The sequence below is a fragment of the Hypanus sabinus genome, unplaced genomic scaffold, assembly GCF_030144855.1.
Source record: "Hypanus sabinus isolate sHypSab1 unplaced genomic scaffold, sHypSab1.hap1 scaffold_1710, whole genome shotgun sequence".
Classification (NCBI taxonomy): domain Eukaryota; kingdom Metazoa; phylum Chordata; class Chondrichthyes; order Myliobatiformes; family Dasyatidae; genus Hypanus; species Hypanus sabinus.
In genome coordinates, this window is record NW_026779795.1 from 15759 (window position 1) to 42840 (window position 27082).

The window sequence follows — 27082 nt, forward strand, 5'->3', positions numbered from 1 at the left end:
TCCTCTCCACATCCACTCTATCTGTGTCCTCTGGTCCTAGGCTCCCCCACTACAGGAAACATCTTCTCCACATTCACTCTATCTGTGTCCTCTGGCCCTAGGCTCTCCCACTACAGGAAACATCCTCTCCACATCCACTCTATCTGTGTCCTCTGGTCCTAGACTCCCCCACTACAGGAAACATCCTCTCCACTTCAGCTCTACCTGTGTCCTCTGGTCCTAGACTCCCCCACTACAGGAAACATCCTCTCCACATCCACTCTATCTGTGTCCTCTGGTCCAAGACTCCCTCACTACAGGAAACATCCTCTCCACATCCACTCTATCTGTGTCCTCTGGTCCTAGACTCCCTCACTACAGGAAACATCCTCTCCACATCCACTCTATCTGTGTCCTCTGGTCCTAGACTCCCCCACTACAGGAAACATCCTCTCCGCATCCACTCTATCTGTGTCCTCTGGTCCTAGACTCCCCCACTATAGGAAACATCCTCTGCACATCCACTCTATCTGTGTCCTCTGGTCCTAGACTCCCCCACTACAGGAAACATCCTCTCCACATCCACTCTATCTGTGCCCTCCGGTCCTAGAATCCCCACAACAGGAAACATCCTCTCCAGGCCTCTCAACATTCGAAAGGTTTCCCTCATCTTTCTAAATTCCAGTGAGTACAGGCCCAGAGCCATCGAACGTCCTTTGTATGTTAACCCTTTCATTCCCAGAATCCTGCTTGTAAAACTCCTCCAGACCCTCTCCAATGCCAGCACGTCTTTTCTAAGACAAGGGGCCCAAAACTGTTCACAATACTCGAGGCGAGGCCTCACCGGTGCCTCATAAAGCCCCAGCACCTCATCCCTGCCCTCGTACTTGAGACCTCTCGAAATGAGTACTGACGTGGCATTTTGTCTTCCTCGTCTGGTGGGGAATTGGTGATTGTAAATTGCCCCGTGCTTGGGCTGGAGTTAAATGGGGGGGGGGGGGGTGGGAGTGCCGGGCGGCGAGGCGTCTCGAGGGGGACGTTCCGCGTTTTCTAAATGCATGAAGTCCAGATGGTAGTGTCCAGGCTGCGCTTATATAATTGATCTTATTTAGAGATCCAGCCCAGAATAGGCCCCTTGGCCTGCCAAGCGTATCAGATTAAATTAAATCCCCTATCTATAGCAGTGCAAAATTGAGTCGCGTTTTAAAAAAGAACAATAGGCGTCGAGGCAGGGCCGGCTCAGGGTCCTGACTGAGTTGGGGACGGCGGCTGTTCCTGAATCGTCGAGTGAGGGCGGCACTGAGACGGGGGCACGCCTTGGGTGCCGGGCGTCATTAACGACGGAGGCCGGAACCGGCGACTCTCTGCCGCCCGTTCCGATCCTGTGAGGCCGCAGACGCCACGCCCGACGGTGTCAGAGCCTGTCAGAACGCGCCTCCCCCCCGAGGTGCGCCCGTGTTGACCGCCACGAATCCGCGCAGACTGTCTCCCGGATAGGAAGCCGAGGATCCGATGGTGGAGGGAGGTACAGGGGCCCAGGCTCTGCAGCTGCTCAGATCAGGATTGTGGGAGTGATGGCGTTAACGGACGGTAGGTGCAGGAGTCGGCCATTCGGCCCTTCGAGCCAGCCCCGCCATTCACTGTGATCGTGGCTGATCGTCCACAATCAGTACCCCGTTCCTGCCCACTCCCCATATCCCTCGACCCCGCTATCTATAAGAGCTCTATCTAACTCTCTCTCGAATGCATCCAGAGACTTGGCCTCCACTGCCTTCTGGGGCAGAGCATTCCACAGATCCACCACTCTCTGGGTGAAAAAGTTTATCCGCATCTCCGTTCGAAATGGCCGACCCCTCATTCTTAAACTGTGGCCTCTAGTTCTGGACTCACCCATCAGCGGGAACATGCTTCCTGCCTCCAGCGTGTCCAGTCCCTTAATAATCTTATGTGTTTCAATCAGATCCCCTCTCATCCTTCCAAATTCCAGTGTGTACAAGCCCAGTCGCTCCAATCATTCAACATATGACAGTCCCGCCATTCCGGGAATTAACTTGGTGAACCTACGCTGCACTCCCTCAATAGCAAGAATGTCCTTCCTCAAATTTGGAGACCAAAACTGCACACAATACTCCAGGTGGGGTCTCACCAGGGCCCTGTACAGCTGCAGAAGGACGTCTTTACTCCTATACTCAATTCCTCTTGTTATAAAGGCCAGCATGCCATTAGCTTTCTTCACGGCCTGCTGTACCTGCATGCTTGCTTTCATTGACTGATGAACAAGAACACCTAGATCTCGTTGTGCTTCCCCTTTTCCTAACTTCTTGAGTGCTCAGCTCCAGTCGATGAACGTGATGTAGGCGCTTGCGTTGTCCAGGCGGTCTAAATCTGCGTGGAGAGCCGTTGAGGTTGCGCCTGCCTTCGACCGGTTGTGGCGGTGTGTGAATTGTAGCGTGTCCAGGCCCTTGCACACCTGGAACCACACCTGCACGTGCACGAGGAGCAGAAATCTTTCCACCGCGTCTCTGTGTAAACGTGCGAGTTACGATGAAAAGAGCAGTACAGAGTACTCTCAGATCAGCGTGGTTTCATCAGTCCGATGGCCTGCTGGAAGAGGCTATCTCGGAGCCCGCCGGTCCTGGCTTTTCAGCTGCGGTACCGTTTCCCGGACGGTAGCAGCCCGAGCAGTTTGTGGTTGGGGTGACTCGGGGCCCCCAGTGATCCTTCGGGCCCCTTTTTTACACTCCTGTCTCTGTAAACGTCCTGAATGGTGGGAGGTCCGCACCACTCTCGGCCGAGCCCCGCGATCGAATGAGGTGCGGTTCCCGTACCGGGCAGCGATGCAGCCGGTTAGGGTGCTCTCGACTGTGCCCCTGTAGGAAGGATTTTGGGGCCCCACACCAAACTTTGCCAACCGTCCGAGGTGGGAGAGGCTCGGCCGGTGTGTTCAGACCCCGTGCGGCCCTCGGTGAAGGGGATGCCCAGGAACTCACCAGCTTGACCCTAGCCCGATGACAGGACCAATTAACCTACTATTGGTCACGTCTTTGGACCGCGGGAGGAAACCGGGGGAAACGCCCGTGGCCACGGGGAGACCAAACACTCTCTTGGTTGGGGTGGGCGCTGTTGTTTGCGCGTACGCGCTCTGCGTCCTTCCTCGGCCCCTGACCCCCTCCTCTCTAATGGAATGCTGGCCTTTATTACAAAGGGAATTGAGTACAAGAGCAAGGAAATCCTCTTGCATTTGTACAGAGCCCTGGTGAGACCACACCTGGAGTATTGTGTACAGTTTTGGTCTCCAGGGTTAAGGAAGGACATCCTGGCTGCAGAGGAAGTGCAGCGTAGATTTACCAGGTTAATTCCTGGGATGTCCGGACTGTCTTACGCAGAGAGGTTAGAGAGACTGGGCTTGTACACGCTGGGATTCAGGAGATTGAGAGGGGATCTGATTGTAGTGAATAAGATTATTAAGGGATTGGACAAGATAGAGGCAGGAAATATGTTCCAGATGCTGGGAGAGTCCAGTACCAGAGGGCATGGTTTGAGAATAAGGGATAGGTCATTTAGGACAGAGTTAAGGAGAAACTTCTTCTCCCAGAGAGTTGTGGGGGTCTGAAATGCACTGCCTCGGAAGGCAGTGGAGGCCAATTCTCTGGATGCTTTCAAGAAGGAGCTAGATAGGTATCTTATGGATAGGGGAATCAAGGGATATGGGGACAAGGCAGGGACTGGGTATTGATAGCAGATGATCAGCCATGATCTCAGAATGGCGGTGCAGGCTCGAGGGGCCGAATGGTCTCCTTCTGCACCTCTTGTCTATAAATATGGAGCATATGCAGCTCTTTTGGAAGAGGACAACGAAGCTTGAGAGGAAGAGCGGCGGCGGCCATTTTCAAATTGTCCAATTGCTTCTCAGATCGGAGTTCTGAGTGGCGGGACTGCGCAGGCGCGTGAAGGAGGCCCGGGAAGGAGGGAAGATATATAAAGAACGCCGCCTTAAGAAGCGGGCAGTGAGCCGGGCGCAGAGTGTAGGGCTTGGGCTCAGAGGGCTTAGGCGGAAGAGGGCTTATCTTTTAGTTCTTGTAGTTTCAGTTATTTGGGAGGTATGAGTGTGAGGGCAGCTTGTTGTTCTCGGTGTCGGATGTGGGAGATCCTGGAGTCTCCGAGCCTCCCGGACGTCCACATCTGCGCCAGGTGCGCCGAACTGCAGCTCCTGAGGGACCGAGTTAGGGAACTGGAGCTGCAGCTCGATGACCTTCGCCTGGTCAGGGAGAGTGAGGAGGTGATAGAGAGGAGTTACAGGCAGGTGGTCACTCCGGGACCACGGGAGGCAGATAGGTGGGTTACAGTCAGGAAGGGGAAGAGGCAGGTACTAGAGAGTACCCCAGTGGCTGTACCCCTTGACAATAAGTACTCATGTTTGAGTACTGTTGGGGGGGACAACCTACCTGGTGGGAGTGACAGTGGCCGAGCCTCCGGCACAGAGGACGGCCCTGTAGCTCAGAAGGGTATGGTTAGAAGAAAGAGGTCCATAGTAATAGCGGACTTAATAGTCTGGGGCTCAGACAGGCGTTTCTGTGGAGGTGACCGGGAGTCCCGGATGGTAATTTGCCTCCCTGGTGCCAGGGTTCGGGACGTTTCTGATCGCGTCCAAGATATCCTGAAGTGGGAGGGTGAGGAGCCAGAGGTCGTGGTACATGTAGGTACCAATGACATAGGAAGGAAAGGGGAAGAGGTCCTGAAACGAGAGTATAGGGAGTTAGGAAGGCAGTTAAGAAGAAGGACCGCAAAGGTAGTAATCTCGGGATTACAGTGAGACAGTGAGAGTAGGAATAGAATTAGGTGGAGGATGAATGCGTGGCTGTGGGATTGGAGCAGGGGGCAGGGATTCAAGTTTCTGGATCATTGGGACCTCTTCTGGGGCAGGAGTGACCTGTTCAAGAAGGACGGGTTACACTTGAATCGTGGGGGGACAAATATCCTAGCGGGGAGGATTGCTAGGGCTACAGGGCAGACTTTAAACTAGTAAGATGGGGGGGTGGGAGACTATTTGAGGAGACTATGGGAGAGGAGGTTAGTTCACCAGTGGAGCAAGTAAATAGACAGTGTGTGAGGGAGGAAAGGCAGGTGATGGAGAAGGGATGCGCTCAGCCCGAAGATGTAGGGGAGAAGAAAGAAAAGGATAATAAATTTGAATGCATTGTTAGGGATGGAAAGAGGAGGAGATGGAGAATATCTTAAATGTATCTATTTTAACGCTAGGAGCATTGTAAGAAAGGTGAATGAGCTTAAAGCGTGGATTGATACCTGGAATTATGATGTTGTAGCTATTAGTGAAACATGGTTGCAGGAGGGGTGTGATTGGCAACTAAATATTCCTGGATTTAGTTGCTTCAGGTGTGATAGAGTAGGGGGGGCCAGAGGAGGAGGTGTTGCATTGCTTGTCCGAGAAAATCTTATGGCGGTGCTTTGGAAGGATAGATTAGAGAGCTCCTCTAGGGAGGCCATTTGGGTGGAATTGAAGAATGGGAAAGGTGCAGTAACACTGATAGGAGTGTATTATAGGCCACCTAATGGGGCGCGTGAGTTGGAAGAGCAAATGTGTAAGGAGATAGCAGAAATTTGTAGTAAACACAAGGTGATGATTGTGGGAGATTTTAATTTTCCACACGTAGACTGGGAAGCTCATTCTGTAAAAGGGCTGGATGGTTTAGAGTTTGTGAAATGTGTGCAGGATAGTTTTTTGCAACAATACATAGAAGTACCGACTAGAGATGGGGCAGTGTTGGATCTCCTGTTAGGGAATGCGATAGGTCAGCTGACAGATGTATGTGTTGGGGAGCACTTCGGGTCCAGTGATCACAATAGCATTAGCTTCAATATAATTATGGAGAAGGACAGGACTGGACCTAGAGTTGAGATTTTTGATTGGAGAAAGGCTAACTTTGAGGAGATGCGAAAGGATTTAGAGAGAGTGGATTGGGTCAAGTTGTTTTATGGGAAGGATGGAATAGAGAAGTGGAGGTCATTTAAGGGTGAAATTATGAGGGTACAGAATCTTTATGTTCCTGTTAGGGTGAAAGGAAAGGTTAAAGGTTTGAGAGCACCATGGTTTTCAAGGGATATTAGAAATTTGGTTCAGAAAAAGAGGGATGTCTACAATAGATATAGGCAGCATGGAGTAAAGGAATTGCTCGAGGAATATAAAGAATGTAAAAGGAATCTTAAGAAAGAGATTAGAAAAGCTAAAAGAAGATACGAGGTTGGTTTGGCAAATAAGGTGAAATTAAATCCGAAAGGTTTCTACAGTTATATTAAAAGCAAGAGGACAGTGAGGGATAAAATTGGCCCCTTAGAGAATCAGAGTGGTCAGCTATGTGTGGAACCGAAGGAGATGGGAGAGATTGTGAATGATTTCTTCTCTTCGGTATTCACTAAGGAGAAGGATATTGAATTGTCTGAGGTGTGGGAAACAAGTAAGGAAGTTATGGAACCTATGACAATTAAAGAGGTGGAGGTACTGGCGCTTTTAAGAAATTTAAAAGTGGATAAATCTCCGGATCCTGACAGGATATTCCCCAGGACCTTGAGGGAAGTTTGTGTAGAAATAGCAGGAGCTCTGACGGAGATCTTTAATATGTCATTAGAAACGGGGATTGTGCCGGAGGATTGGCGTATTGCTCATGTGGTTCCATTGTTTAAAAAGGGTTCTGGAAGGAAGCCTAGCAATTATAGACCTGTCAGTTTGACATCAGTGGTGGGTAAGTTAATGGAAAGTATTCTTAGAGATAGTATTTATAATTATCTGGATAGACGGGATCTGATTAGAAGTAGCCAGCATGGATTTGTGCGTGGAAGGTCATGTTTGACAAACCTTATTGAATTTTTTGAAGAAGTTACGAGGAATGTTGACGAGGGTAAGGCAGTGGATGTAGTCTATATGGACTTCAGCAAAGCCTTTGACAAAGTTCCAGATGGAAGGTTAGTTAAGAAGGTTCAGTCGTTAGGTATTCATGCTGGAGTAATAAAATGGATTCAACAGTGGCTAGATGGGAGATGCCAGAGAGTAGTGGTGGATAATTGTTTATCGGGATGGAGGCCGGTGACTAGCGGGGTGCCTCAGGGATCTGTTTTGGGCCCAATGTTGTTTGTAATATACATAAATGATCTGGATGATGGGGTGGTAAATTGGATTAGTAAGTATGCCGATGATACTAAGGTAGGAGGTGTTGTGGATAATGAGGTGGGTTTTCAAAGCTTGCAGGGAGATTTATGCCGGTTAGAAGAATGGGCTGAAAGTTGGCAGATGGAGTTTAATGCTGAGAAGTGTGAGGTTCTACATTTTGGCAGGAATAATCCAAATAGAACATACAGGGTAAATGGTAGGACATTGAGGAATGCAGAGGAACAGAGAGATCAAGGAATAACTGTGCATAGTTCCCTGAAGGTGGAGTCTCATGTAGATAGGGTGGTGAAGAGGGCTTTTGGAACGCTGGCCTTTATAAATTGACTACAGAAGTTGGGATGTAATGCTAAAGTTGTACAAGGCATTGGTAAGGCCAAATTTGGAATATTGTGTGCAGTTCTGGTCACCGAATTATAGGAAAGATATCAATAAATTAGAGAGAGTGCAGAGACGATTTACTAGGATGTTACCTGGGTTTCAGCAATTAAGTTACAGAGAAAGGTTGAACAAGTTAGGTCTCTATTCATTGGAGCGTAGAAGGTTGAGGGGGGATTTGATCAAGGTATTTAAAATTTTGAGAGGGATGGATAGAGTTGACGTGAATAGGCTGTTTCCATTGAGAGTAGGGGAGATTCAAACTAGAGGACATGATTTGAGAGTCAGGGGGCAGAAGTTCAAGGGAAACACGAGGGGGTATTTCTTTACTCAAAGAGAGATAGCTGTGTGGAATGAGCTTCCTGTAGAAGTAGTAGAGGCCAGTTCAGTTGTGTCATTTAAGGTAAAATTGGATAGGTATATGGACAGGAAAGGAGTGGAGGGTTATGGGCTGAGTGCGGGTCGGTGGGACTAGGTGAGAGTAAGCGTTCGGCACGGACTAGAAGGGCCGAGATGGCCTGTTTCCATGCTGTAATTGTGATATGGTTACATGGGCCAGTGGGACAAGGTGAGAGTAAGCGTTCGGCACGGACTAGAAGGGCCGAGATGGCCTGTTTCCGTGTGTAATTGTGATATGGTTATATGGGCCAGTGGGACTAGGTGAGAGTAAGCGTTCGGCACGGACTAGAAGGGCCGAGATGGCCTGTTTCCATGCTGTAATTGTGATATGGTTATATGGGCCAGTGGGACTAGGTGAGAGTCAGCGTTCGGCACGGACTAGAAGGGCCGAGATGGCCTGTTTCTGTGCTGTAATTGTGATATGGTTATATGGGCCAGTGGGACTAGGTGAGAGTAAGCGTTCGGCACGGACTAGAAGGGCCGAGATGGCCTGTTTCCGTGCTGGAATTGTGATATGGTTATATGGGCCAGTGGGACTAGGTGAGAGTAAGCGTTCGGCACGGACTAGAAGGGCCGAGATGGCCTGTTTCCATGCTGGAATTGTGATATGGTTATATGGGCCAGTGGGACAAGGTGAGAGTAAGCGTTCGGCACGGACTAAAAGGGCCGAGACGGCCTGTTTCCGTGCTGTAATTGTGATATGGTTATATGGGCCAGTGGGACTAGGTGAGAGTCAGCATTCGGCACGGACTAGAAGGGCCGAGATGGCCTGTTTCCGTGTGTAATTGTGATATGGTAATATGGGCCAGTGGGACTAGGTGAGAGTAAGCGTTCGGCACGGACTAGAAAGGCCGAGATGGCCTGTTTCCGTGCTGTAATTGTGATATGGTTATATGGGCCAGTGGGACTAGGTGAGAGTCAGCGTTCGGCACGGACTAGAAGGGCCGAGATGGCCTGTTTCCGTGTGTAATTGTGATATGGTTATATGGGCCAGTGGGACTAGGTGAGAGTAAGCGTTTGGCACGGACTAGAAGGGCCGAGATAGCCTGTTTCCGTGTGTAATTGTGATATGGTTATATGGGCCAGTGGGACTAGGTGAGAGTCAGCGTTCGGCACGGACTAGAAGGGCCGAGATGGACTGTTTCCGTGCTGTAATTGTGATATGGTTATATGGGCCAGTGGGACTAGGTGAGAGTCAGCGTTCGGCACGGACTAGAAGGGCCGAGATGGCCTGTTTCCGTGTGTAATTGTGATATGGTTATATGGGCCAGTGGGACTAGGTGAGAGTAAGCGTTTGGCACGGACTAGAAGGGCCGAGATGGACTGTTTCCGTGCTGTAATTGTGATATGGTTATATGGGCCAGTGGGACTAGGTGAGAGTAAGCGTTCGGCACGGACTAGAAGGGCCGAGATGGCCTGTTTCTGTGCTGTAATTGTGATATGGTTATATGGGCCAGTGGGACTAGGTGAGAGTAAGTGTTCGGCACGGACTAGAAGGGCCGAGATGGCATGTTTCCATGCTGGAATTGTGATATGGTTATATGGGCCAGTGGGACAAGGTGAGAGTAAGCGTTCGGCACGGACTAGAAGGGCCGAGAATGCCTGTTTCCGTGCTGGAATTGTGATATGGTTATATGGGCCAGTGGGACAAGTGAGAGTAAGCGTTCGGCACGGACTAGAAGGGCCGAGATGGCCTGTTTCCATGCTGTAATTGTGATATGGTTATATGGGCCAGTGGGACTAGGTGAGAGTCAGCGTTCGGCACGGACTAGAAGGGCCGAGATGGCCTGTTTCCGTGCTGTAATTGTGATATGGTTATATGGGCCAGTGGGACTAGGTGAGAGTCAGCGTTCGGCACGGACTAGAAGGGCCGAGATGGCCTGTTTCCGTGTGTAATTGTGATATGGTTATATGGGCCAGTGGGACTAGGTGAGAGTCAGCGTTCGGCACGGACTAGAAGGGCCGAGATGGACTGTTTCCGTGCTGTAATTGTGATATGGTTATATGGGCCAGTGGGACTAGGTGAGAGTCAGCGTTCGGCACGGACTAGAAGGGCCGAGATGGCCTGTTTCCGTGTGTAATTGTGATATGGTTATATGGGCCAGTGGGACTAGGTGAGAGTCAGCGTTCGGCACGGAGTAGAAGGGCCGAGATGGACTGTTTCCGTGCTGTAATTGTGATATGGTTATATGGGCCAGTGGGACTAGGTGAGAGTAAGCGTTCGGCACGGACTAGAAGGGCCGAGATGGCCTGTTTCTGTGCTGTAATTGTGATATGGTTATATGGGCCAGTGGGACTAGGTGAGAGTAAGCGTTCGGCACGGACTAGAAGGGCCGAGATGGCCTGTTTCCATGCTGGAATTGTGATATGGTTATATGGGCCAGTGGGACTAGGTGAGAGTAAGCGTTCGGCAAGGACTAGAAGGGCCGAGATGGCCTGTTTCCGTGTGTAATTGTGATATGGTTATATGGGCCAGTGAGACTAGGTGAGAGTAAGCGTTCGGCACGGACTAGAAGGGCCGAGACGGCCTGTTTCCGTGCTGTAATTGTGATATGGTTATATGGGCCAGTGGGACTAGGTGAGAGTCAGCGTTCGGCACGGACTAGAAGAGCCGAGATGGCCTGTTTCCGTGTGTAATTGTGATATGGTAATATGGGCCAGTGGGACTAGGTGAGAGTAAGCGTTTGGCACGGACTAGAAAGGCCGAGATGGCCTGTTTCCGTGCTGTAATTGTGATATGGTTATATGGGCCAGTGGGACTAGGTGAGAGTCAGCGTTCGGCACGGACTAGAAGGGCCGAGATGGCCTGTTTCCGTGTGTAATTGTGATATGGTTATTTGGGCCAGTGGGACTAGGTGAGAGTAAGCGTTTGGCACGGACTAGAAGGGCCGAGATAGCCTGTTTCCGTGTGTAATTGTGATATGGTTATATGGGCCAGTGGGACTAGGTGAGAGTCAGCGTTCGGCACGGACTAGAAGGGCCGAGATGGACTGTTTCCGTGCTGTAATTGTGATATGGTTATATGGGCCAGTGGGACTAGGTGAGAGTCAGCGTTCGGCATGGACTAGAAGGGCCGAGATGGCCTGTTTCCGTGTGTAATTGTGATATGGTTATATGGGCCAGTGGGACTAGGTGAGAGTAAGCGTTCGGCACGGACTAGAAGGGCCGAGATGGTCTGTTTCCGTGCTGTAATTGTGATATGGTTATATGGGCCAGTGGGACTAGGTGAGAGTAAGCGTTCGGCACGGACTAGAAGGGCCGAGATGGCCTGTTTCTGTGCTGTAATTGTGATATGGTTATATGGGCCAGTGGGACTAGGTGAGAGTAAGCGTTCGGCACGGACTAGAAGTGCCGAGATGGCCTGTTTCCGTGCTGGAATTGTGATATGGTTATATGGGCCAGTGGGACAAGGTGAGAGTAAGCGTTCGGCACGGACTAGAAGGGCCGAGAATGCCTGATTCCGTGCTGTAATTGTGATATGGTTATATGGGCCAGTGGGACAAGTGAGAGTAAGCGTTCGGCAAGGACTAGAAGGGCCGAGATGGCCTGTTTCCGTGTGTAATTGTGATATGGTTATATGGGCCAGTGGGACTAGGTGAGAGTAAGCGTTCGGCACAGACTAGAAGGGCCGAGATGGCCTGTTTCCGTGTGTAATTGTGATATGGCTGTATGGGCCAGTGGGACTAGCTGAGAGTAAGCGTTCGGCACGGACTAGAAGGGCCGAGATGGCCTGTTTCCGTGTGTAATTGTGATATGGTTATATGGGCCAGTGGGACTAGGTTAGAGTCAGCGTTCGGCACGGACTAGAAGGGCCGAGATGGCCTGTTTCCGTGTGTAATTGTGATATGGTTATATGGGCCAGTGGGACTAGGTGAGAGTAAGCGTTCGGCACTTTCTAGAAGGGCCGAGATGGACTGTTTCCGTGTGTAATTGTGATATGGCTGTATGGGCCAGTGGGACTAGGTGAGAGTAAGCGTTCGGCACGGACTAGAAGGGCCGAGATGGCCTGTTTCCGTGTTGTAATTGTGATATGGTTATATGGGCCAGTGGGACTAGGTGAGAGTCAGCATTCGGCACGGACTAGAAGGGCCGAGATGGCCTGTTTCCGTGTTGTAATTGTGATATGGTTATATGGGCCAGTGGGACTAGGTGAGAGTAAGCGTTCGGTACGGAGTAGAAGGGCCGAGACGGCCTGTTTCCGTGTTGTAATTGTGATATGGTTATATGGGCCAGTGGGACTAGGTGAGAGTAAGCGCTCGGCACGGACTAGAAGGGCCGAGATGGCCTGTTTACGTGTGTAATTGTGATATGGTTATATGGGCCAGTGGGACTAGGTGAGAGTAAGCGTTCGGCACGGACTAGAAGGGCCGAGACGGCCTGTTTCCGTGTGTAATCGTGACATGGTTATATGGGCCAGTGGGACTAGGTGAGAGTCAGCGTTCGGCACGGACTAGAAGGGCCGAGATGGCCTGTTTCCGTGTGTAATTGTGATATGGTTATATGGGCCAGTGGGACTAGGTGAGAGTAAGCGTTCGGCACGGACTAGAAGGGCCGAGATGGACTGTTTCCGTGCTGTAATTGTGATATGGTTATATGGGCCAGTGGGACTAGGTGAGAGTAAGCGTTGGGCACGGACTAGAAGGGCCGAGACGGCCTGTTTCCGTGCTGTAATTGTGCTATGGTTATATGGGCCAGTGGGACTAGGTGAGAGTCAGCGTTCGGCACGGACTAGAAGGGCCGAGATGGCCTGTTTCCGTGTGTAATTGTGATATGGTTATATGGGCCAGTGGGACTAGGTGAGAGTAAGCGTTCGGCACTTTCTAGAAGGGCCGAGATGGACTGTTTCCGTGTGTAATTGTGATATGGCTGTATGGGCCAGTGGGACTAGGTGAGAGTAAGCGTTCGGCACGGACTAGAAGGGCCGAGATGGCCTGTTTCCGTGTGTAATTGTGATATGGTTATATGGGCCAGTGGGACTAGGTGAGAGTTAGCGTTCGGCACGGACTAGAAGGGCCGAGATGGCCTGTTTCCGTGTGTAATTGTGATATGGTTATATGGGCCAGTGGGACTAGGTGAGAGTAAGCGTTCGGCACTTTCTAGAAGGGCCGAGATGGACTGTTTCCGTGTGTAATTGTGATATGGCTGTATGGGCCAGTGGGACTAGGTGAGAGTCAGCGTTCGGCATGGACTAGAAGGGCCGAGATGGCCTGTTTCCGTGTGTAATTGTGATATGGTTATATGGGCCAGTGGGACTAGGTGAGAGTAAGCGTTCGGCACGGACTAGAAGGGCCGAGATGGCCTGTTTCCGTGTGTAATTGTGATATGGTTATATGGGCCAGAGGGACGAGGTGAGAGTCAGCGTTCGGCACGGACTAGAAGGGCCGAGATGGCCTGTTTCCGTGTGTAATTGTGATATGGTTATATGGGCCAGTGGGACTAGGTGAGAGTAAGCATTCGGCACGGACTAGAAGGGCCGAGATGGCCTGTTTACATGCTGTAATTGTGATATGGTTATATGGGCCAGTGGGACTAGGTGAGAGTAAGCGTTGGGCACGGACTAGAAGGGCCGAGATGGCCTGTTTCCGTGCTGTAATTGTGATATGGTTATATGGGCCAGTGGGACTAGGTGAGAGTCAGTGCTCGGCACGGACTAGAAGGGCCGAGACGGCCTGTTTCCGTGTGTAATTGTGATATGGTTATATGGGCCAGTGGGACTAGGTGAGAGTCAGCGTTCGGCACGGACTAGAAGGGCCGAGACGGCCTGTTTCCGTGTGTAATTGTGATATGGTTATATGGGCCAGTGGGACTAGGTGAGAGTCAGCGTTCGGCACTGACTAGAAGGGCCGAGATGGTCTGTTTCCGTGCTGTAATTGTGATATGGTTATATGGGCCAGTGAGACTAGGTGAGAGTAAGCGTTCGGCACGGACTAGAAGGGCCGAGATGGTCTGTTTCCATGCTGTAATTGTGATATGGTTATATGGACCAGTGGGACTAGGTGAGATTCAGCGTTCGGCACGGACTAGAAGGGCCGAGATGGTCTGTTTCCGTGTGTAATTGCGATATGGTTATATGGGCCAGTGGGACTAGGTGAGAGTAAGTGTTCGGCACGGACCAGAAGGTCCGAGATGACCTGTTTCCGTGTGTAATTGTGATATGGTTATATGGGCCAGTGGGACTAGGTGAGAGTCAGCATTCGGCATGGACTAGAAGGGCCGAGATGTCCTGTTTCCGTGTGTAATTGTGATATGGTTATATGGGCCAGTGGGAGTAGGTGAGAGTAAGCGTTCAGCACGGACTAGAAGGGCCGAGATGGCCTGTTTCCGTGTGTAATTGTGATATGGTTATATGGGCTAGTCGGACTAGGTGAGAGTAAGCGTTCAGCACAGACTAGTAGGGCCGAGATGGCCTGTTTCCGTGTGTAATTGTGATATGGTTATATGGGCCAGTGGGACTAGGTGAGAGTCAGAGTTCGGCACAGACTAGAAGGGCCGAGATGGCCTGTTTCCGTGTGTAATTGTGATATGGTTATATGGGCCAGTGGGACTAGGTGAGAGTCAGCGTTCGGCACAGACTAGAAGGGCTGAGATGACCTGTTTCCGTGTGTAATTGTGATATGGTTATATGGGCCAGTGGGACTAGGTGAGAGTCAGCGTTCGGCACGGACTAGAAGGGCTGAGATGGCCTGTTTCCGTGTGTAATTGTGATATCGTTATATGGGCCAGTGGGACTAGGTGAGAGTAAGCGTTCGGCATGGACTAGAAGGGCCGAGACGGCCTGTTTCCGTGTGTAATTGTGATATGGTTATATGGGCCAGTGGGACTAGGTGAGAGTCAGCGTTCCGCATGGACTAGAAGGGCCGAGACGGCCTGTTTCCGTGTGTAATTGTGATATCGTTATATGGGCCAGTGGGACTAGGTGAGAGTAAGCGTTCGGCATGGACTAGAAGGGCCGAGACGGCCTGTTTCCGTGTGTAATTGTGATATGGTTATATGGGCCAGTGGGACTAGGTGAGAGTCAGCGTTCGGCACGCACTAGAAGGGCCGAGATGGCCTGTTTCCGTGCTGTAATTGTGATATGGTTATATGGGCCAGTGGCACTAGGTGAGAGTCAGCGTTCCGCATGGACTAGAAGGGCTGAGATGACCTGTTTCCGTGTGTATTTGTGATATGGTTATATGGTTATAATGGAGTACGGTTGCGGTGGGCGCTGACCTCCTCCTCTCCCCGCAGTCCTACAGGATGGTGTCGCAGCCCAAAGGCCTGGCCGTGATCGTCAGCAACGTGCGGTTCGGGGGCGCGCAGGAGCTGGTGGACCGGCAGGGCGGCGAGGTTGACCACTGGGCCCTCGAGAGGCTGCTCATCTCCCTCGGCTTCGACGTCAGGAGTTTTCACGACCGGACGGCCGAGGTAGGCGCGAGGGAGAGGACGGAGAGACGGGGGAGAGAGAGAGAGAGAGAGACGGGGGATCAGGAGGGAGTGGGGGATATGGGGGATCGGGAGGGAGTGGGGGAGATGGGGGATCGGGAGGGAGTGGGGGAGATGGGGGATCGGGAGGGAGTGGGGGAGATGGGGGATCGGGAGGGAGAGGACGGAGAGACGGGGGTGAGAGAGAGAGAGAGAGAGAGACGGGGGATCGGGAGGGAGTGGGGGAGATGGGGGATCGGGAGGGAGTGGGGGAGATGGGGGATCGGGAGGGAGAGGACGGAGAGACAGGGGTGAGAGAGAGAGAGAGAGAGACGGGGGATCGGGAGGGAGTGGGGGAGATGGGGAGGGAGAAGAGAGAGAGACGGGGGATCGGGAGGGAGGGAGGGAGAGGGGGGATCGGGAGGGAGAGGGGGGATCGGGAGGGAGTGGGGGAGATGGAGGGAGACGGGATCAGGAGTGGGGGAGATCAGGAGGGAGGGAGGGAAAGGAGAGAGAGACGGGGGTGAGAGAGAGGGGGGATTGGGAGGGAGTGAGGGAGATGGGGTATCCGGAGGGAGGGAGGGAGACGGGGATGGGGAGGGAGTGAGGGAGATGAAGGGAGACGGGGATTGGGGGGGAGTGAGGGAGATGGAGGATCGGGAGAGAGTGAGGGAGATGGAGGGAGACGGGATTGGGAGTGAGTGAGGGAGATGGAGCGAGACGGGATTGGGAGGGAGTGAGGGAGATGGAAGATGGGATTGGGAGAGAGTGAAGGAGATGGAGGGAGACAGGGATGGGGAGGGATTGAGGGAGATGGAGGGAGACGGGATTGGGAGAGAGTGAGGGAAATGGGGGATGGGGAGGGAGTGAGGGAGATGGAGGGAGACGGGATTGGGAGGGAGTGAGGGAAATGGGGGATGGGGAGGGAGTGAGGGAGATGGAGGGAGACAGGGATCGGGAGGGAGTGAGGGAGATGGAGGGAGACAGGGATTGGGAGGGAGTGAGGGAGATGGAGGGAGACGGGATTGGGAGAGAGTGAGGGAAATGGGGCATGGGGAGGGAGTGAGGGAGATGGAGGGAGACGGGATTGGGAGGGAGTGAGGGAAATGGGGGATGGGGAGGGAGTGAGGGAGATGGAGGGAGACGGGATTGGGAGGGAGTGAGGGAAATGGGGTATGGGGAGGGAGTGAGGGAGATGGAGGGAGACAGGGATCGGGAGGGAGTGAGGGAGATGGAGGGAGACAGGGATTGGGAGGGAGTGAGGGAGATGGAGGTAGACGGGATTGGGAGGGAGTGAGGGAGATGGAGGGAGATGGGATTGGGAGGGAGTGAGGGAGGGAGGGAGACGACATTGGGTGGGAGTGAGTCAGATGGAGGGAGATGGGATTGGGAGGGAGTGAGGGAGATGGAGGGAGACGGGATTGGGAGGGAGTGAGGGAGATGGAGGGAGAGGGATGGGGAGGGAGTGAGGGTGATGGAGGGAGACAGGGATGGGGAGGGAGTGAGGGAGATGGAGGGAGACAGATCGGGAGGGAGTGAGGGAGATGGAGGGAGACGGGATTGGGAGGGAGAGAGGGAGATGGAGGGAGACGGGGTTGGGAGGGAGTGAGGGAGATGGAGGGAGACAGGGATCGGGAGGGAGTGAGGGAGATGGAGACAGGGATCGGGGGAGTGAGGGAGATGGAGGATCGGGAGGGAGTGAGGGAGATGGAGGGAGACAGGGATCGGGAGGGAGTGAGGGAGATGGGAGACGGGATTGGGAGGGAGTGAGGGAGATGGAGGGAGACGGGATTGGGAGGGAGTGAGGGAGATGGGATTGGGAGGGAGGGAGATGGAGGATCGGGAGGGAGTGAGGGAGATGGAGGGAGACAGGGATTGGGAGGGTGTGAGGGAGATGGAGGGAGACAGGGATCGGGAGGGAGTGAGGGAGATGGAGGGAGACGGGATTGGGAGGGAGTGAGGGAGTTGGAGGGAGACGGGATTGGGAGGGAGTGAGGGAGATGGGATTGGGAGGGAGTGAGGGAGATGGAGGGAGACGGGATTGGGAGAGAGTGAGGGAAATGGGGGATGGGGAGGGAGTGAGGGAGATGGAGGGAGACAGGGATCGGGAGGGAGTGAGGGAGATGGAGGGAGACAGGGATGGGGAGGGAGTGAGGGAGATGGAGGGAGACGGGATTGGGAGGGAGTGAGGGAGATGGAGGGAGACAGGGATGGGGAGGGAGTGAGGGAGATGGAGGGAGACGGGATTGGGAGGGAGTGAGGGAGATGGAGGGAGTGAGGGAGATGGAGGGAGACGGGATTGGGAGAGAGTGAGGGCAATGGGGGATGGGGAGGGAGTGAGGGAGATGGAGGGAGACAGGGATCGGGAGGGAGTGAGGGAGATGGAGGGAGACAGGGATGGGGAGGGAGTGAGGGAGATGGAGGGAGACGGGATTGGGAGGGAGTGAGGGAGATGGAGGGAGATGGGATTGGGAGAGAGTGAGGGCAATGGGGGATGGGGAGGGAGTGAGGGAGATGGAGGGAGACGGGATTGGGAGAGAGTGAGGGAAATGGGGGATGGGGAGGGAGTGAGGGAGATGGAGGGAGACGGGATTGGGAGGGAGTGAGGGAGATGGAGGGAGACGGGATTGGGAGGGAGTGAGGGAGATGGAGGGAGACGGGATTGGGAGGGAGTGAGGGAGATGGAGGGAGACGGGATTGGGAGGGAGTGAGGGAAATGGGGGATGGGGAGGGAGTGAGGGAGATGCAGGGAAACGATTCAACGATTGCTTTTACAAGAAGGAATGCAGTTCGAATGACTTGTGAGAATGAGTGAGGGCTGGAGGGAAACAGGGAAGTGGGGGGAGCAGGGTGGGAGAGAATGCAGCGGCGAAGGGCGAGGGGGGGAAAGGCAGGGAACGAGGGAAGAGAGAGAAGGAGGTGGGAAACTGGCAGGAGGAGAGGAAGTTAGGTGTTGAGAGGGAAAAGGCGGGGAGCTCGGAGATGGAGAGGGCGGCCTGCTGACTAATCTCTCCCCTCCCTCCCTCCCTCCCTCGCTCCCTCTGCCTCAACAGGTGATGAGGTCGGAGTTGTTGCAGTTCGCCCGGCTGCCTGATCACCGATCCAACCACTCCTGCGTGGTGGCTCTGCTCTCGCACGGCGTGGAGGGGGCAATCTACGGCACAGACGGGGAGCTCCTGCAGGTCGGGCACAGAGTGCAGGGAGAGGGGCGGAGAAGGGGAAAGGCCATTGCGTGTTAACCCGCATCTCATTAGGGAGCTTGAGGCAAAGGAACCCTCAGGAGGCAGTGCGCACAGCGTTATTGAATTCATACTGGAAATAGACGACAGACAGTAGGTGCAGGAGTCGGCCATTCAGCCCTTCGAGCCAGCACCGCCATTCACTGTGATCGTGGCTGATCGTCCACAATCAGTACCCTGTTCCTGCCCTCTCCCCATATCCCTTGACCCCGCTATCTATAAGGGCTCTATCTAACTCTCTCTTGAATGCATCCAGAGACTTGGCCTCCTCTGCCTTCTGGGGCAGAGCATTCCACAGATCCACCACTCTCTGGGTGAAAAAGTTTTTCCGCATCTCTGTTCTAAATGGTTCACCCCTCATTCTTAAACTGTGGCCTCTAGTTCTGGACTCACCCATCAGCGGGAACATGCTTCCTGCCTCCAGCGTGTCCAATCCCTTAATAATCTTATGTGTTTCAATCAGCTCCCCTCTCATCCTTCTAAATTCCAGTGTGTACAAGCCCAGTCGCTCCAATCTTTCAACATATGACAGTCCCGCCATTCTGGGAATTAACCTCGTGAACCTACGCTGCACTCCCTCAATAGCAAGAATGTCCTTCCTCAAATTTGGAGACCAGAACTGCACACAATACTCCAGGTGGGGTCTCACCAGGGCCCTGTACAGCTGCAGAAGGACCTCTTTACTTCTATACTCAACTCCTCCTGTTATAAAGGCCAGCATGCCATTAGCAGAGCAAGTGGAGTGTGGAGGGGTGGGAGAGAGACAAGGAAGGGCTGGGGGAATGCGAGGAGGAGAGAGTTCTGACAGTGGCGGAAAGGTGGGAGAGGGGAGGGGTGTGGGGAAAGGTGGGTGAGGGGAGGGGTGTGGGGAAAGGTGGGCGAGGGGAGGGGTGTGGGGAAAGGTGGGCGAGGGGAGGGGTGTGGGGAAAGGTGGGCGAGGGGAGGGGTGTGGGGAAAGGTGGGAGAGGGGAGGGGTGTGGGGAAAGGTGGGCGAGGGGAGGGGCTTGGGGAAAGGTGGGCGAGGGGAGGGGTGTGGGGAAAGGTGGGAGAGGGGAGGGGTGTGGGGAAAGGTGGGAGAGGGGAGGGGTGTGGGGAAAGGTGGGCGAGGGGAGGGGTGTGGGGAAAGGTGGGAGAGGGGAGGGGTATGGGGAAAGGTGGGCGAGGGGAGGGGTGTGGGGAAAGGTGGGCGAGGGGAGGGGTGTGGGGAAAGGTGGGAGAGGGGAGGGGTGTGGGGAAAGGTGGGCGAGGGGAGGGGTGTGGGGAAAGGTGGGAGAGGGGAGGGGTGTGGGGAAAGGTGGGCGAGGGGAGGGGTGTGGGGAAAGGTGGGCGAGGGGAGGGGTGTGGGGAAAGGTGGGAGAGGGGAGGGGTGTGGGGAAAGGTGGGAGAGGGGAGGGGTGTGGGGAAAGGTGGGCGAGGGGAGGGGTGTGGGGAAAGGTGGGAGAGGGGAGGGGTGTGGGGAAAGGTGGGAGAGGGGAGGGGTGTGGGGAAAGGTGGGAGAGGGGAGGGGTGTGGGGAAAGGTGGGAGAGGGGAGGGGTGTGGGGAAAGGTGGGCGAGGGGAGGGGTGTGGGGAAAGGTGGGCGAGGGGAGGGGTGTGGGGAAAGGTGGGAGAGGGGAGAGGTGTGGGGAAAGGTGGGAGAGGGGAGGGGTGTGGGGAAAGGTGGGAGAGGGGAGGGGTGTGGGGAAAGGTGGGTGAGGGGAGGGGTATGGGGAAAGGTGGGCGAGGGGAGGGGTGTGCGGAAAGGTGGGAGAGGGGAGGGGTGTGGGGAAAGGTGGGCGAGGGGAGGGGTGTGGGGAAAGGTGGGCGAGGGGAGAGGTGTGGGGAAAGGTGGGAGAGGGGAGGGGTGTGGGGAAAGGTGGGCGAGGGGAGGGGCTTGGGGAAAGGTGGGCGAGGGGAGGGGTGTGGGGAAAGGTGGGAGAGGGGAGGGGTGTGGGGAAAGGTGGGCGAGGGGAGGGGCTTGGGGAAAGGTGGGCGAGGGGAGGGGTGTGGGGAAAGGTGGGCGAGGGGAGGGGTGTGGGGAAAGGTGGGCGAGGGGAGGGGTGTGGGGAAAGGTGGGCGAGGGGAGGGGTGTGGGGAAAGGTGGGAGAGGGGAGGGGTGTGGGGAAAGGTGGGCGAGGGGAGGGGCTTGGGGAAAGGTGGGCGAGGGGAGGGGTGTGGGGAAAGGTGGGCGAGGGGAGGGGCTTGGGGAAAGGTGGGCGAGGGGAGGGGCTTGGGGAAAGGTGGGCGAGGGGAGGGGTGTGGGGAAAGGTGGGCGAGGGGAGGGGTGTGGGGAAAGGTGGGAGAGGGGAGGGGTGTGGGGAAAGGTGGGAGAGGGGAGGGGTGTGGGGAAAGGTGGGAGAGGGGAGGGGTGTGGGGAAAGGTGGGAGAGGGGAGGGGTGTGGGGAAAGGTGGGAGAGGGGAGGGGTGTGGGGAAAGGTGGGAGAGGGGAGGGGTGTGGGGAAAGGTGGGAGAGGGGAGGGGTGTGGGGAAAGGTGGGAGAGGGGAGGGGTGTGGGGAAAGGTGGGAGAGGGGAGGGGTGTGGGGAAAGGTGGGCGAGGGGAGGGGTGTGGGGAAAGGTGGGAGAGGGGAGGGGTGTGGGGAAAGGTGGGCGAGGGGAGGGGTGTGGGGAAAGGTGGGAGAGGGGAGGGGTGTGGGGAAAGGTGGGCGAGGGGAGGGGTGTGGGGAAAGGTGGGAGAGGGGAGGGGTGTGGGGAAATGTGGGCGAGGGGAGGGGTGTGGGGAAAGGTGGGCGAGGGGAGGGGTGTGGGGAAAGGTGGGAGAGGGGAGGGGTGTGGGGAAAGGTGGGAGAGGGGAGGGGTGTGGGGAAAGGTGGGAGAGGGGAGGGGTGTGGGGAAAGGTGGGAGAGGGGAGGGGTGTGGGGAAAGGTGGGAGAGGGGAGGGGTGTGGGGAAAGGTGGGCGAGGGGAGGGGTGTGGGGAAAGGTGGGCGAGGGGAGGGGTGTGGGGAAAGGTGGGAGAGGGGAGGGGTGTGGGGAAAGGTGGGCGAGGGGAGGGGTGTGGGGAAAGGTGGGAGAGGGGAGGGGTGTGGGGAAAGGTGGGCGAGGGGAGGGGTGTGGGGAAAGGTGGGCGAGGGGAGGGCTGTGGGGAAAGGTGGGCGAGGGGAGGGGTGTGGGGAAAGGTGGGAGAGGGGAGGGGTGTGGGGAAAGGTGGGCGAGGGGAGGGGTGTGGGGAAAGGTGGGCGAGGGGAGGGGTGTGGGGAAAGGTGGGCGAGGGGAGGGGTGTGGGGAAAGGTGGGCGAGGGGAGGGGTGTGGGGAAAGGTGGGCGAGGGGAGGGGTGTGGGGAAAGGTGGGCGAGGGGAGGGGTGTGGGGAAAGGTGGGAGAGGGGAGGGGTGTGGGGAAAGGTGGGAGAGGGGAGGGGTATGGGGAAAGGTGGGAGAGGGGAGGGGTGTGGGGAAAGGTGGGAGAGGGGAGGGGTATGGGGAAAGGTGGGCGAGGGGAGGGGTGTGGGGAAAGGTGGGCGAGGGGAGGGGTGTGGGGAAAGGTGGGAGAGGGGAGGGGTGTGGGGAAAGGTGGGCGAGGGGAGGGGCTTGGGGAAAGGTGGGAGAGGGGAGGGGTGTGGGGAAAGGTGGGCGAGGGGAGGGGTGTGGGGAAATGTGGGCGAGGGGAGGGGTGTGGGGAAAGGTGGGCGAGGGGAGGGGTGTGGGGAAAGGTGGGAGAGGGGAGGGGTGTGGGGAAAGGTGGGAGAGGGGAGGGGTGTGGGGAAAGGTGGGCGAGGGGAGGGGTGTGGGGAAATGTGGGCGAGGGGAGGGGTGTGGGGAAAGGTGGGCGAGGGGAGGGGTGTGGGGAAAGGTGGGAGAGGGGAGGGGTGTGGGGAAAGGTGGGAGAGGGGAGGGGTGTGGGGAAAGGTGGGCGAGGGGAGGGGTGTGGGGAAAGGTGGGAGAGGGGAGGGGGTGTGGGGAAAGGTGGGCGAGGGGAGGGGTGTGGGGAAAGGTGGGCGAGGGGAGGGGTGTGGGGAAAGGTGCGAGAGGGGAGGGGTGTGGGGAAAGGTGGGCGAGGGGAGGGGTGTGGGGAAAGGTGGGCGAGGGGAGGGGTGTGGGGAAAGGTGGGAGAGGGGAGGGGTGTGGGGAAAGGTGGGAGAGGGGAGGGGTGTGGGGAAAGGTGGGCGAGGGGAGGGGTGTGGGGAAAGGTGGGCGAGGGGAGGGGTGTGGGGAAAGGTGGGCGAGGGGAGGGGTGTGGGGAAAGGTGGGCGAGGGGAGGGGTGTGGGGAAAGGTGGGAGAGGGGAGGGGTGTGGGGAAAGGTGGGCGAGGGGAGGGGTGTGGGGAAAGGTGGGAGAGGGGAGAGGTGTGGGGAAAGGTGGGCGAGGGGAGGGGTGTGGGGAAAAGTGGGCGAGGGGAGGGGTGTGGGGAAAGGTGGGCGAGGGGAGGGGTGTGGGGAAAGGTGGGCGAGGGGAGGGGTGTGGGGAAAGGTGGGCGAGGGGAGGGGTGTGGGGAAAGGTGGGCGAGGGGAGGGGTGTGGGGAAAGGTTGGCGAGGGGAGGGGTGTGGGGAAAGGTGGGAGAAGGGAGAGGTGTGGGGAAAGGTGGGCGAGGGGAGGGGTGTGGGGAAAGGTGGGCGAGGGGAGGGGTGTGGGGAAAGGTTGGCGAGGGGAGGGGTGTGGGGAAAGGTGGGAGAGGGGAGGGGTGTGGGGAAAGGTGGGCGAGGGGAGGGGTGTGGGGAAAGGTGGGCGAGGGGAGGGGTGTGGGGAAAGGTGGGCGAGGGGAGGGGTGTGGGGAAAGGTGGGAGAGGGGAGGGGTGTGGGGAAAGGTGGGAGAGGGGAGGGGTGTGGGGAAAGGTGGGCGAGGGGAGGGGTGTGGGGAAAGGTGGGCGAGGGAAGGGGTGTGGGGAAAGGTTGGCGAGGGGAGGGGTGTGGGGAAAGGTGGGAGAGGGGAGGGGTGTGGGGAAAGGTGGGCGAGGGGAGGGGTGTGGGGAAAGGTGGGCGAGGGGAGGTGTGTGGGGAAAGGTGGGCGAGGGGAGAGGTGTGGGGAAAGGTGGGCGAGGGGAGGGGTGTGGGGAAAGGTGGGAGAGGGGAGGGGTGTGGGGAAAGGTGGGCGAGGGGAGGGGTGTGGGGAAAGGTGGGCGAGGGGAGGGGTGTGGGGAAAGGTGGGAGAGGGGAGGGGTGTGGGGAAAGGTGGGCGAGGGGAGGGGCTTGGGGAAAGGTGGGCGAGGGGAGGGGTGTGGGGAAAGGTGGGCGAGGGGAGGGGCTTGGGGAAAGGTGGGCGAGGGGAGGGGCTTGGGGAAAGGTGGGAGAGGGGAGGGGTGTGGGGAAAGGTGGGCGAGGGGAGGGGCTTGGGGAAAGGTGGGCGAGGGGAGGGGTGTGGGGAAAGGTGGGAGAGGGGAGGGGTGTGGGGAAAGGTGGGAGAGGGGAGGGGTGTGGGGAAAGGTGGGAGAGGGGAGGGGTGTGGGGAAAGGTGGGAGAGGGGAGGGGTGTGGGGAAAGGTGGGCGAGGGGAGGGGTGTGGGGAAAGGTGGGAGAGGGGAGGGGTGTGGGGAAAGGTGGGAGAGGGGAGGGGTGTGGGGAAAGGTGGGAGAGGGGAGGGGTGTGGGGAAAGGTGGGAGAGGGGAGGGGTGTGGGGAAAGGTGGGCGAGGGGAGGGGTGTGGGGAAAGGTGGGAGAGGGGAGGGGTGTGGGGAAAGGTGGGAGAGGGGAGGGGTGTGGGGAAAGGTGGGCGAGGGGAGGGGTGTGGGGAAAGGTGGGAGAGGGGAGGGGTGTGGGGAAAGGTGGGCGAGGGGAGGGGTGTGGGGAAAGGTGGGAGAGGGGAGGGGTGTGGGGAAAGGTGGGCGAGGGGAGGGGTGTGGGGAAAGGTGGGAGAGGGGAGGGGTGTGGGGAAAGGTGGGAGAGGGGAGGGGTGTGGGGAAAGGTGGGAGAGGGGAGGGGTGTGGGGAAAGGTGGGCGAGGGGAGGGGTGTGGGGAAAGGTGGGCGAGGGGAGGTGTGTGGGGAAAGGTGGGAGAGGGGAGGGGTGTGGGGAAAGGTGGGCGAGGGGAGGGGTGTGGGGAAAGGTGGGCGAGGGGAGGGGTGTGGGGAAAGGTGGGAGAGGGGAGGGGTGTGGGGAAAGGTGGGCGAGGGGAGGGGTGTGGGGAAAGGTGGGAGAGGGGAGGGGTGTGGGGAAAGGTGGGAGAGGGGAGGGGTGTGGGGAAAGGTGGGCGAGGGGAGGGGTGTGGGGAAAGGTGGGCGAGGGGAGGGGTGTGGGGAAAGGTGGGCGAGGGGAGGGGTGTGGGGAAAGGTGGGCGAGGGGAGGGGTGTGGGGAAAGGTGGGCGAGGGGAGGGGTGTGGGGAAAGGTGGGCGAGGGGAGGGGTGTGGGGAAAGGTGGGCGAGGGGAGGGGTGTGGGGAAAGGTGGGCGAGGGGAGGGGTGTGGGGAAAGGTGGGAGAGGGGAGGGGTGTGGGGAAAGGTGGGCGAGGGGAGGGGTGTGGGGAAAGGTGGGAGAGGGGAGGGGTGTGGGGAAAGGTGGGAGAGGGGAGGGGTGTGGGGAAAGGTGGGAGAGGGGAGGGGTGTGGGGAAAGGTGGGAGAGGGGAGGGGTATGGGGAAAGGTGGGCGAGGGGAGGGGTGTGGGGAAAGGTGGGAGAGGGGAGGGGTGTGGGGAAAGGTGGGAGAGGGGAGGGGTGTGGGGAAAGGTGGGCGAGGGGAGGGGTGTGGGGAAAGGTGGGCGAGGGGAGGGGTGTGGGGAAAGGTGGGCGAGGGGAGGGGTGTGGGGAAAGGTGGGCGAGGGGAGGGGTGTGGGGAAAGGTGGGCGAGGGGAGGGGTGTGGGGAAAGGTTGGCGAGGGGAGGGGTGTGGGGAAAGGTGGGCGAGGGGAGGGGTGTGGGGAAAGGTGGGCGAGGGGAGGGGTGTGGGGAAAGGTGGGCGAGGGGAGGGGTGTGGGGAAAGGTGGGCGAGGGGAGGTGTGTGGGGAAAGGTGGGAGAGGGGAGAGGTGTGGGGAAAGGCGGGAGAGGGCTGAGATAAAACTCATTTCTGTCACGTGTGATATTTGAACTGGTGATGGCCGATCAAGGAGGGGAGAAGAAAGGGAGGGGGGCAGGAGGGAGTGCGCGGAGGTGGGGGAGATTGACGGAGGTGTGAAAGGGGTGGGGAGAGGAGGTGGAGGGAGACAGACACTGGGAAACGGGCTTCCAGTAGAAGTGGTAGAGGCAGGTTCGGTATTGTCACTTAAAGTAAAATTGGATAGGTATATGGACAGGAAAGGAATGGAGGGTTATGGGCTGAGTGCGGGTCGGTGGAACTAGGTGAGAGTAAGCGTTCGGCACGAACTAGAAGGGCCGAGATGGCCTGTTTCCGTGTGTAATTGTGATATGGTTATACTGTACTAAGTACAGATACAAAGCCAAATGAAATGCTGTTGGTATTTAACCAGAAATGCAAAGGATATTGTGATTTACAAATCATTAACGACCAGGATGTGGGGGCAGAAGGGTGGGTTGGCAAGTTTGCAGACGACACAAAGGTTGTAGGTGTTGTGGATAGTGTAGACGATTGTCGAAGATGGCAGAGGGACATTGATGGGATGCAGAAGTGGGCTGAGAAGTGGCAGATGGAGTTCAACCCGGAGAAGAGTGAGGTGGGACACTTTGGAAGGACAAACTCCAAGGCAGAGTACAAAGTAAATGGCAGGATACTGGGTAGTGTGGAGGAGCAGAGGGATCTGGGGATACATGTCCACAGATCCCTGAAAGTTGCCTCACAGGTAGATAGGGTAGTTACGAAAGCTTATGGGGTGTTAGCTTTCTTAAGTCGAGGGATAGAGTTTAAGAGTCACGGGGTTATGATACAGCTCTATAAAACTCTGGTTGGGCCACACTTGGAGTACTGTGTCCAGTTCTGGTCGCCTCACTATAGGAAGGATGTGGAAGCATTGGAAAGGGAACAGAGGAGATTTACCAGGATGCTGCCTGGTTTAGAGAGTGTGCATGATGATCAGAGATTAAGGGAGCTAGGGCTTTACTCTCTGGAGAGAAGGAGGATGAGAGGTGACATGGTAGAGGTGTACAAGATATTAAGAGGAATAGACAGAGTGGACAGCCAGCGCCTCTTCCCCAGGGCACCACTGCTCAGTACAAGAGGACGTGGCTTTAAGGTGAGGGGAGGGAAGTTCAAGGGGGATATTAGAGGAAGGTTTTTCACTCAGAGAGTGGTTGGTGCGTGGAATGCCTTTATTCTTTGGAGCGTAGAAGGTTGAGGGGGGCTCGAAAGAGGTATTTAAAATTACGAGGGGGATAGATAGAGTTGACGTGGATAGGCTTTTTCCATTGAGGGTAGGGGAGATTCAAACGAGAGGACATGAGTTGAGAGTTAGGGGGCAAAAGTTTAGGGGTAACACAAGGGGGAACTTCTTTACTCAGAGAGTAGTAGCTGTGTGGAACAAGCTTCCAGTAGAAGTGGTAGAGGCAGGTTCGGTATTAGCAGAGTGAAGGCTTAGGGGGTTTGGCTCAACGGGCGTAGGCGGAACCGGGCGAGGCAAGGTAGCTTCAGGTGTCAGTGTTTCCTGCTATTTGAGGAAAGGGGAGGTACGAGTGTGAGGGCAGCTTGTTGTCCT

At 56.5% G+C, this 27082-nt stretch overlaps 1 protein-coding gene across 1 annotated transcript in view; it reads left to right on the forward strand.

Moving 5' to 3' along the window:
- The window catches only part of LOC132387302 (caspase-2-like), a gene marked incomplete at its 5' end in the record, with an annotated part of 45736 nt that overhangs the window by 12934 nt on the left and 5720 nt on the right, over positions 1–27082 (forward strand). The window contains 2 exons of the mRNA XM_059959659.1: positions 15167–15343; positions 18394–18522. Of these exons, the coding sequence (XP_059815642.1) occupies positions 15167–15343; positions 18394–18522 (306 nt within the window). The remainder of the gene's footprint in view (positions 1–15166; positions 15344–18393; positions 18523–27082) is intronic.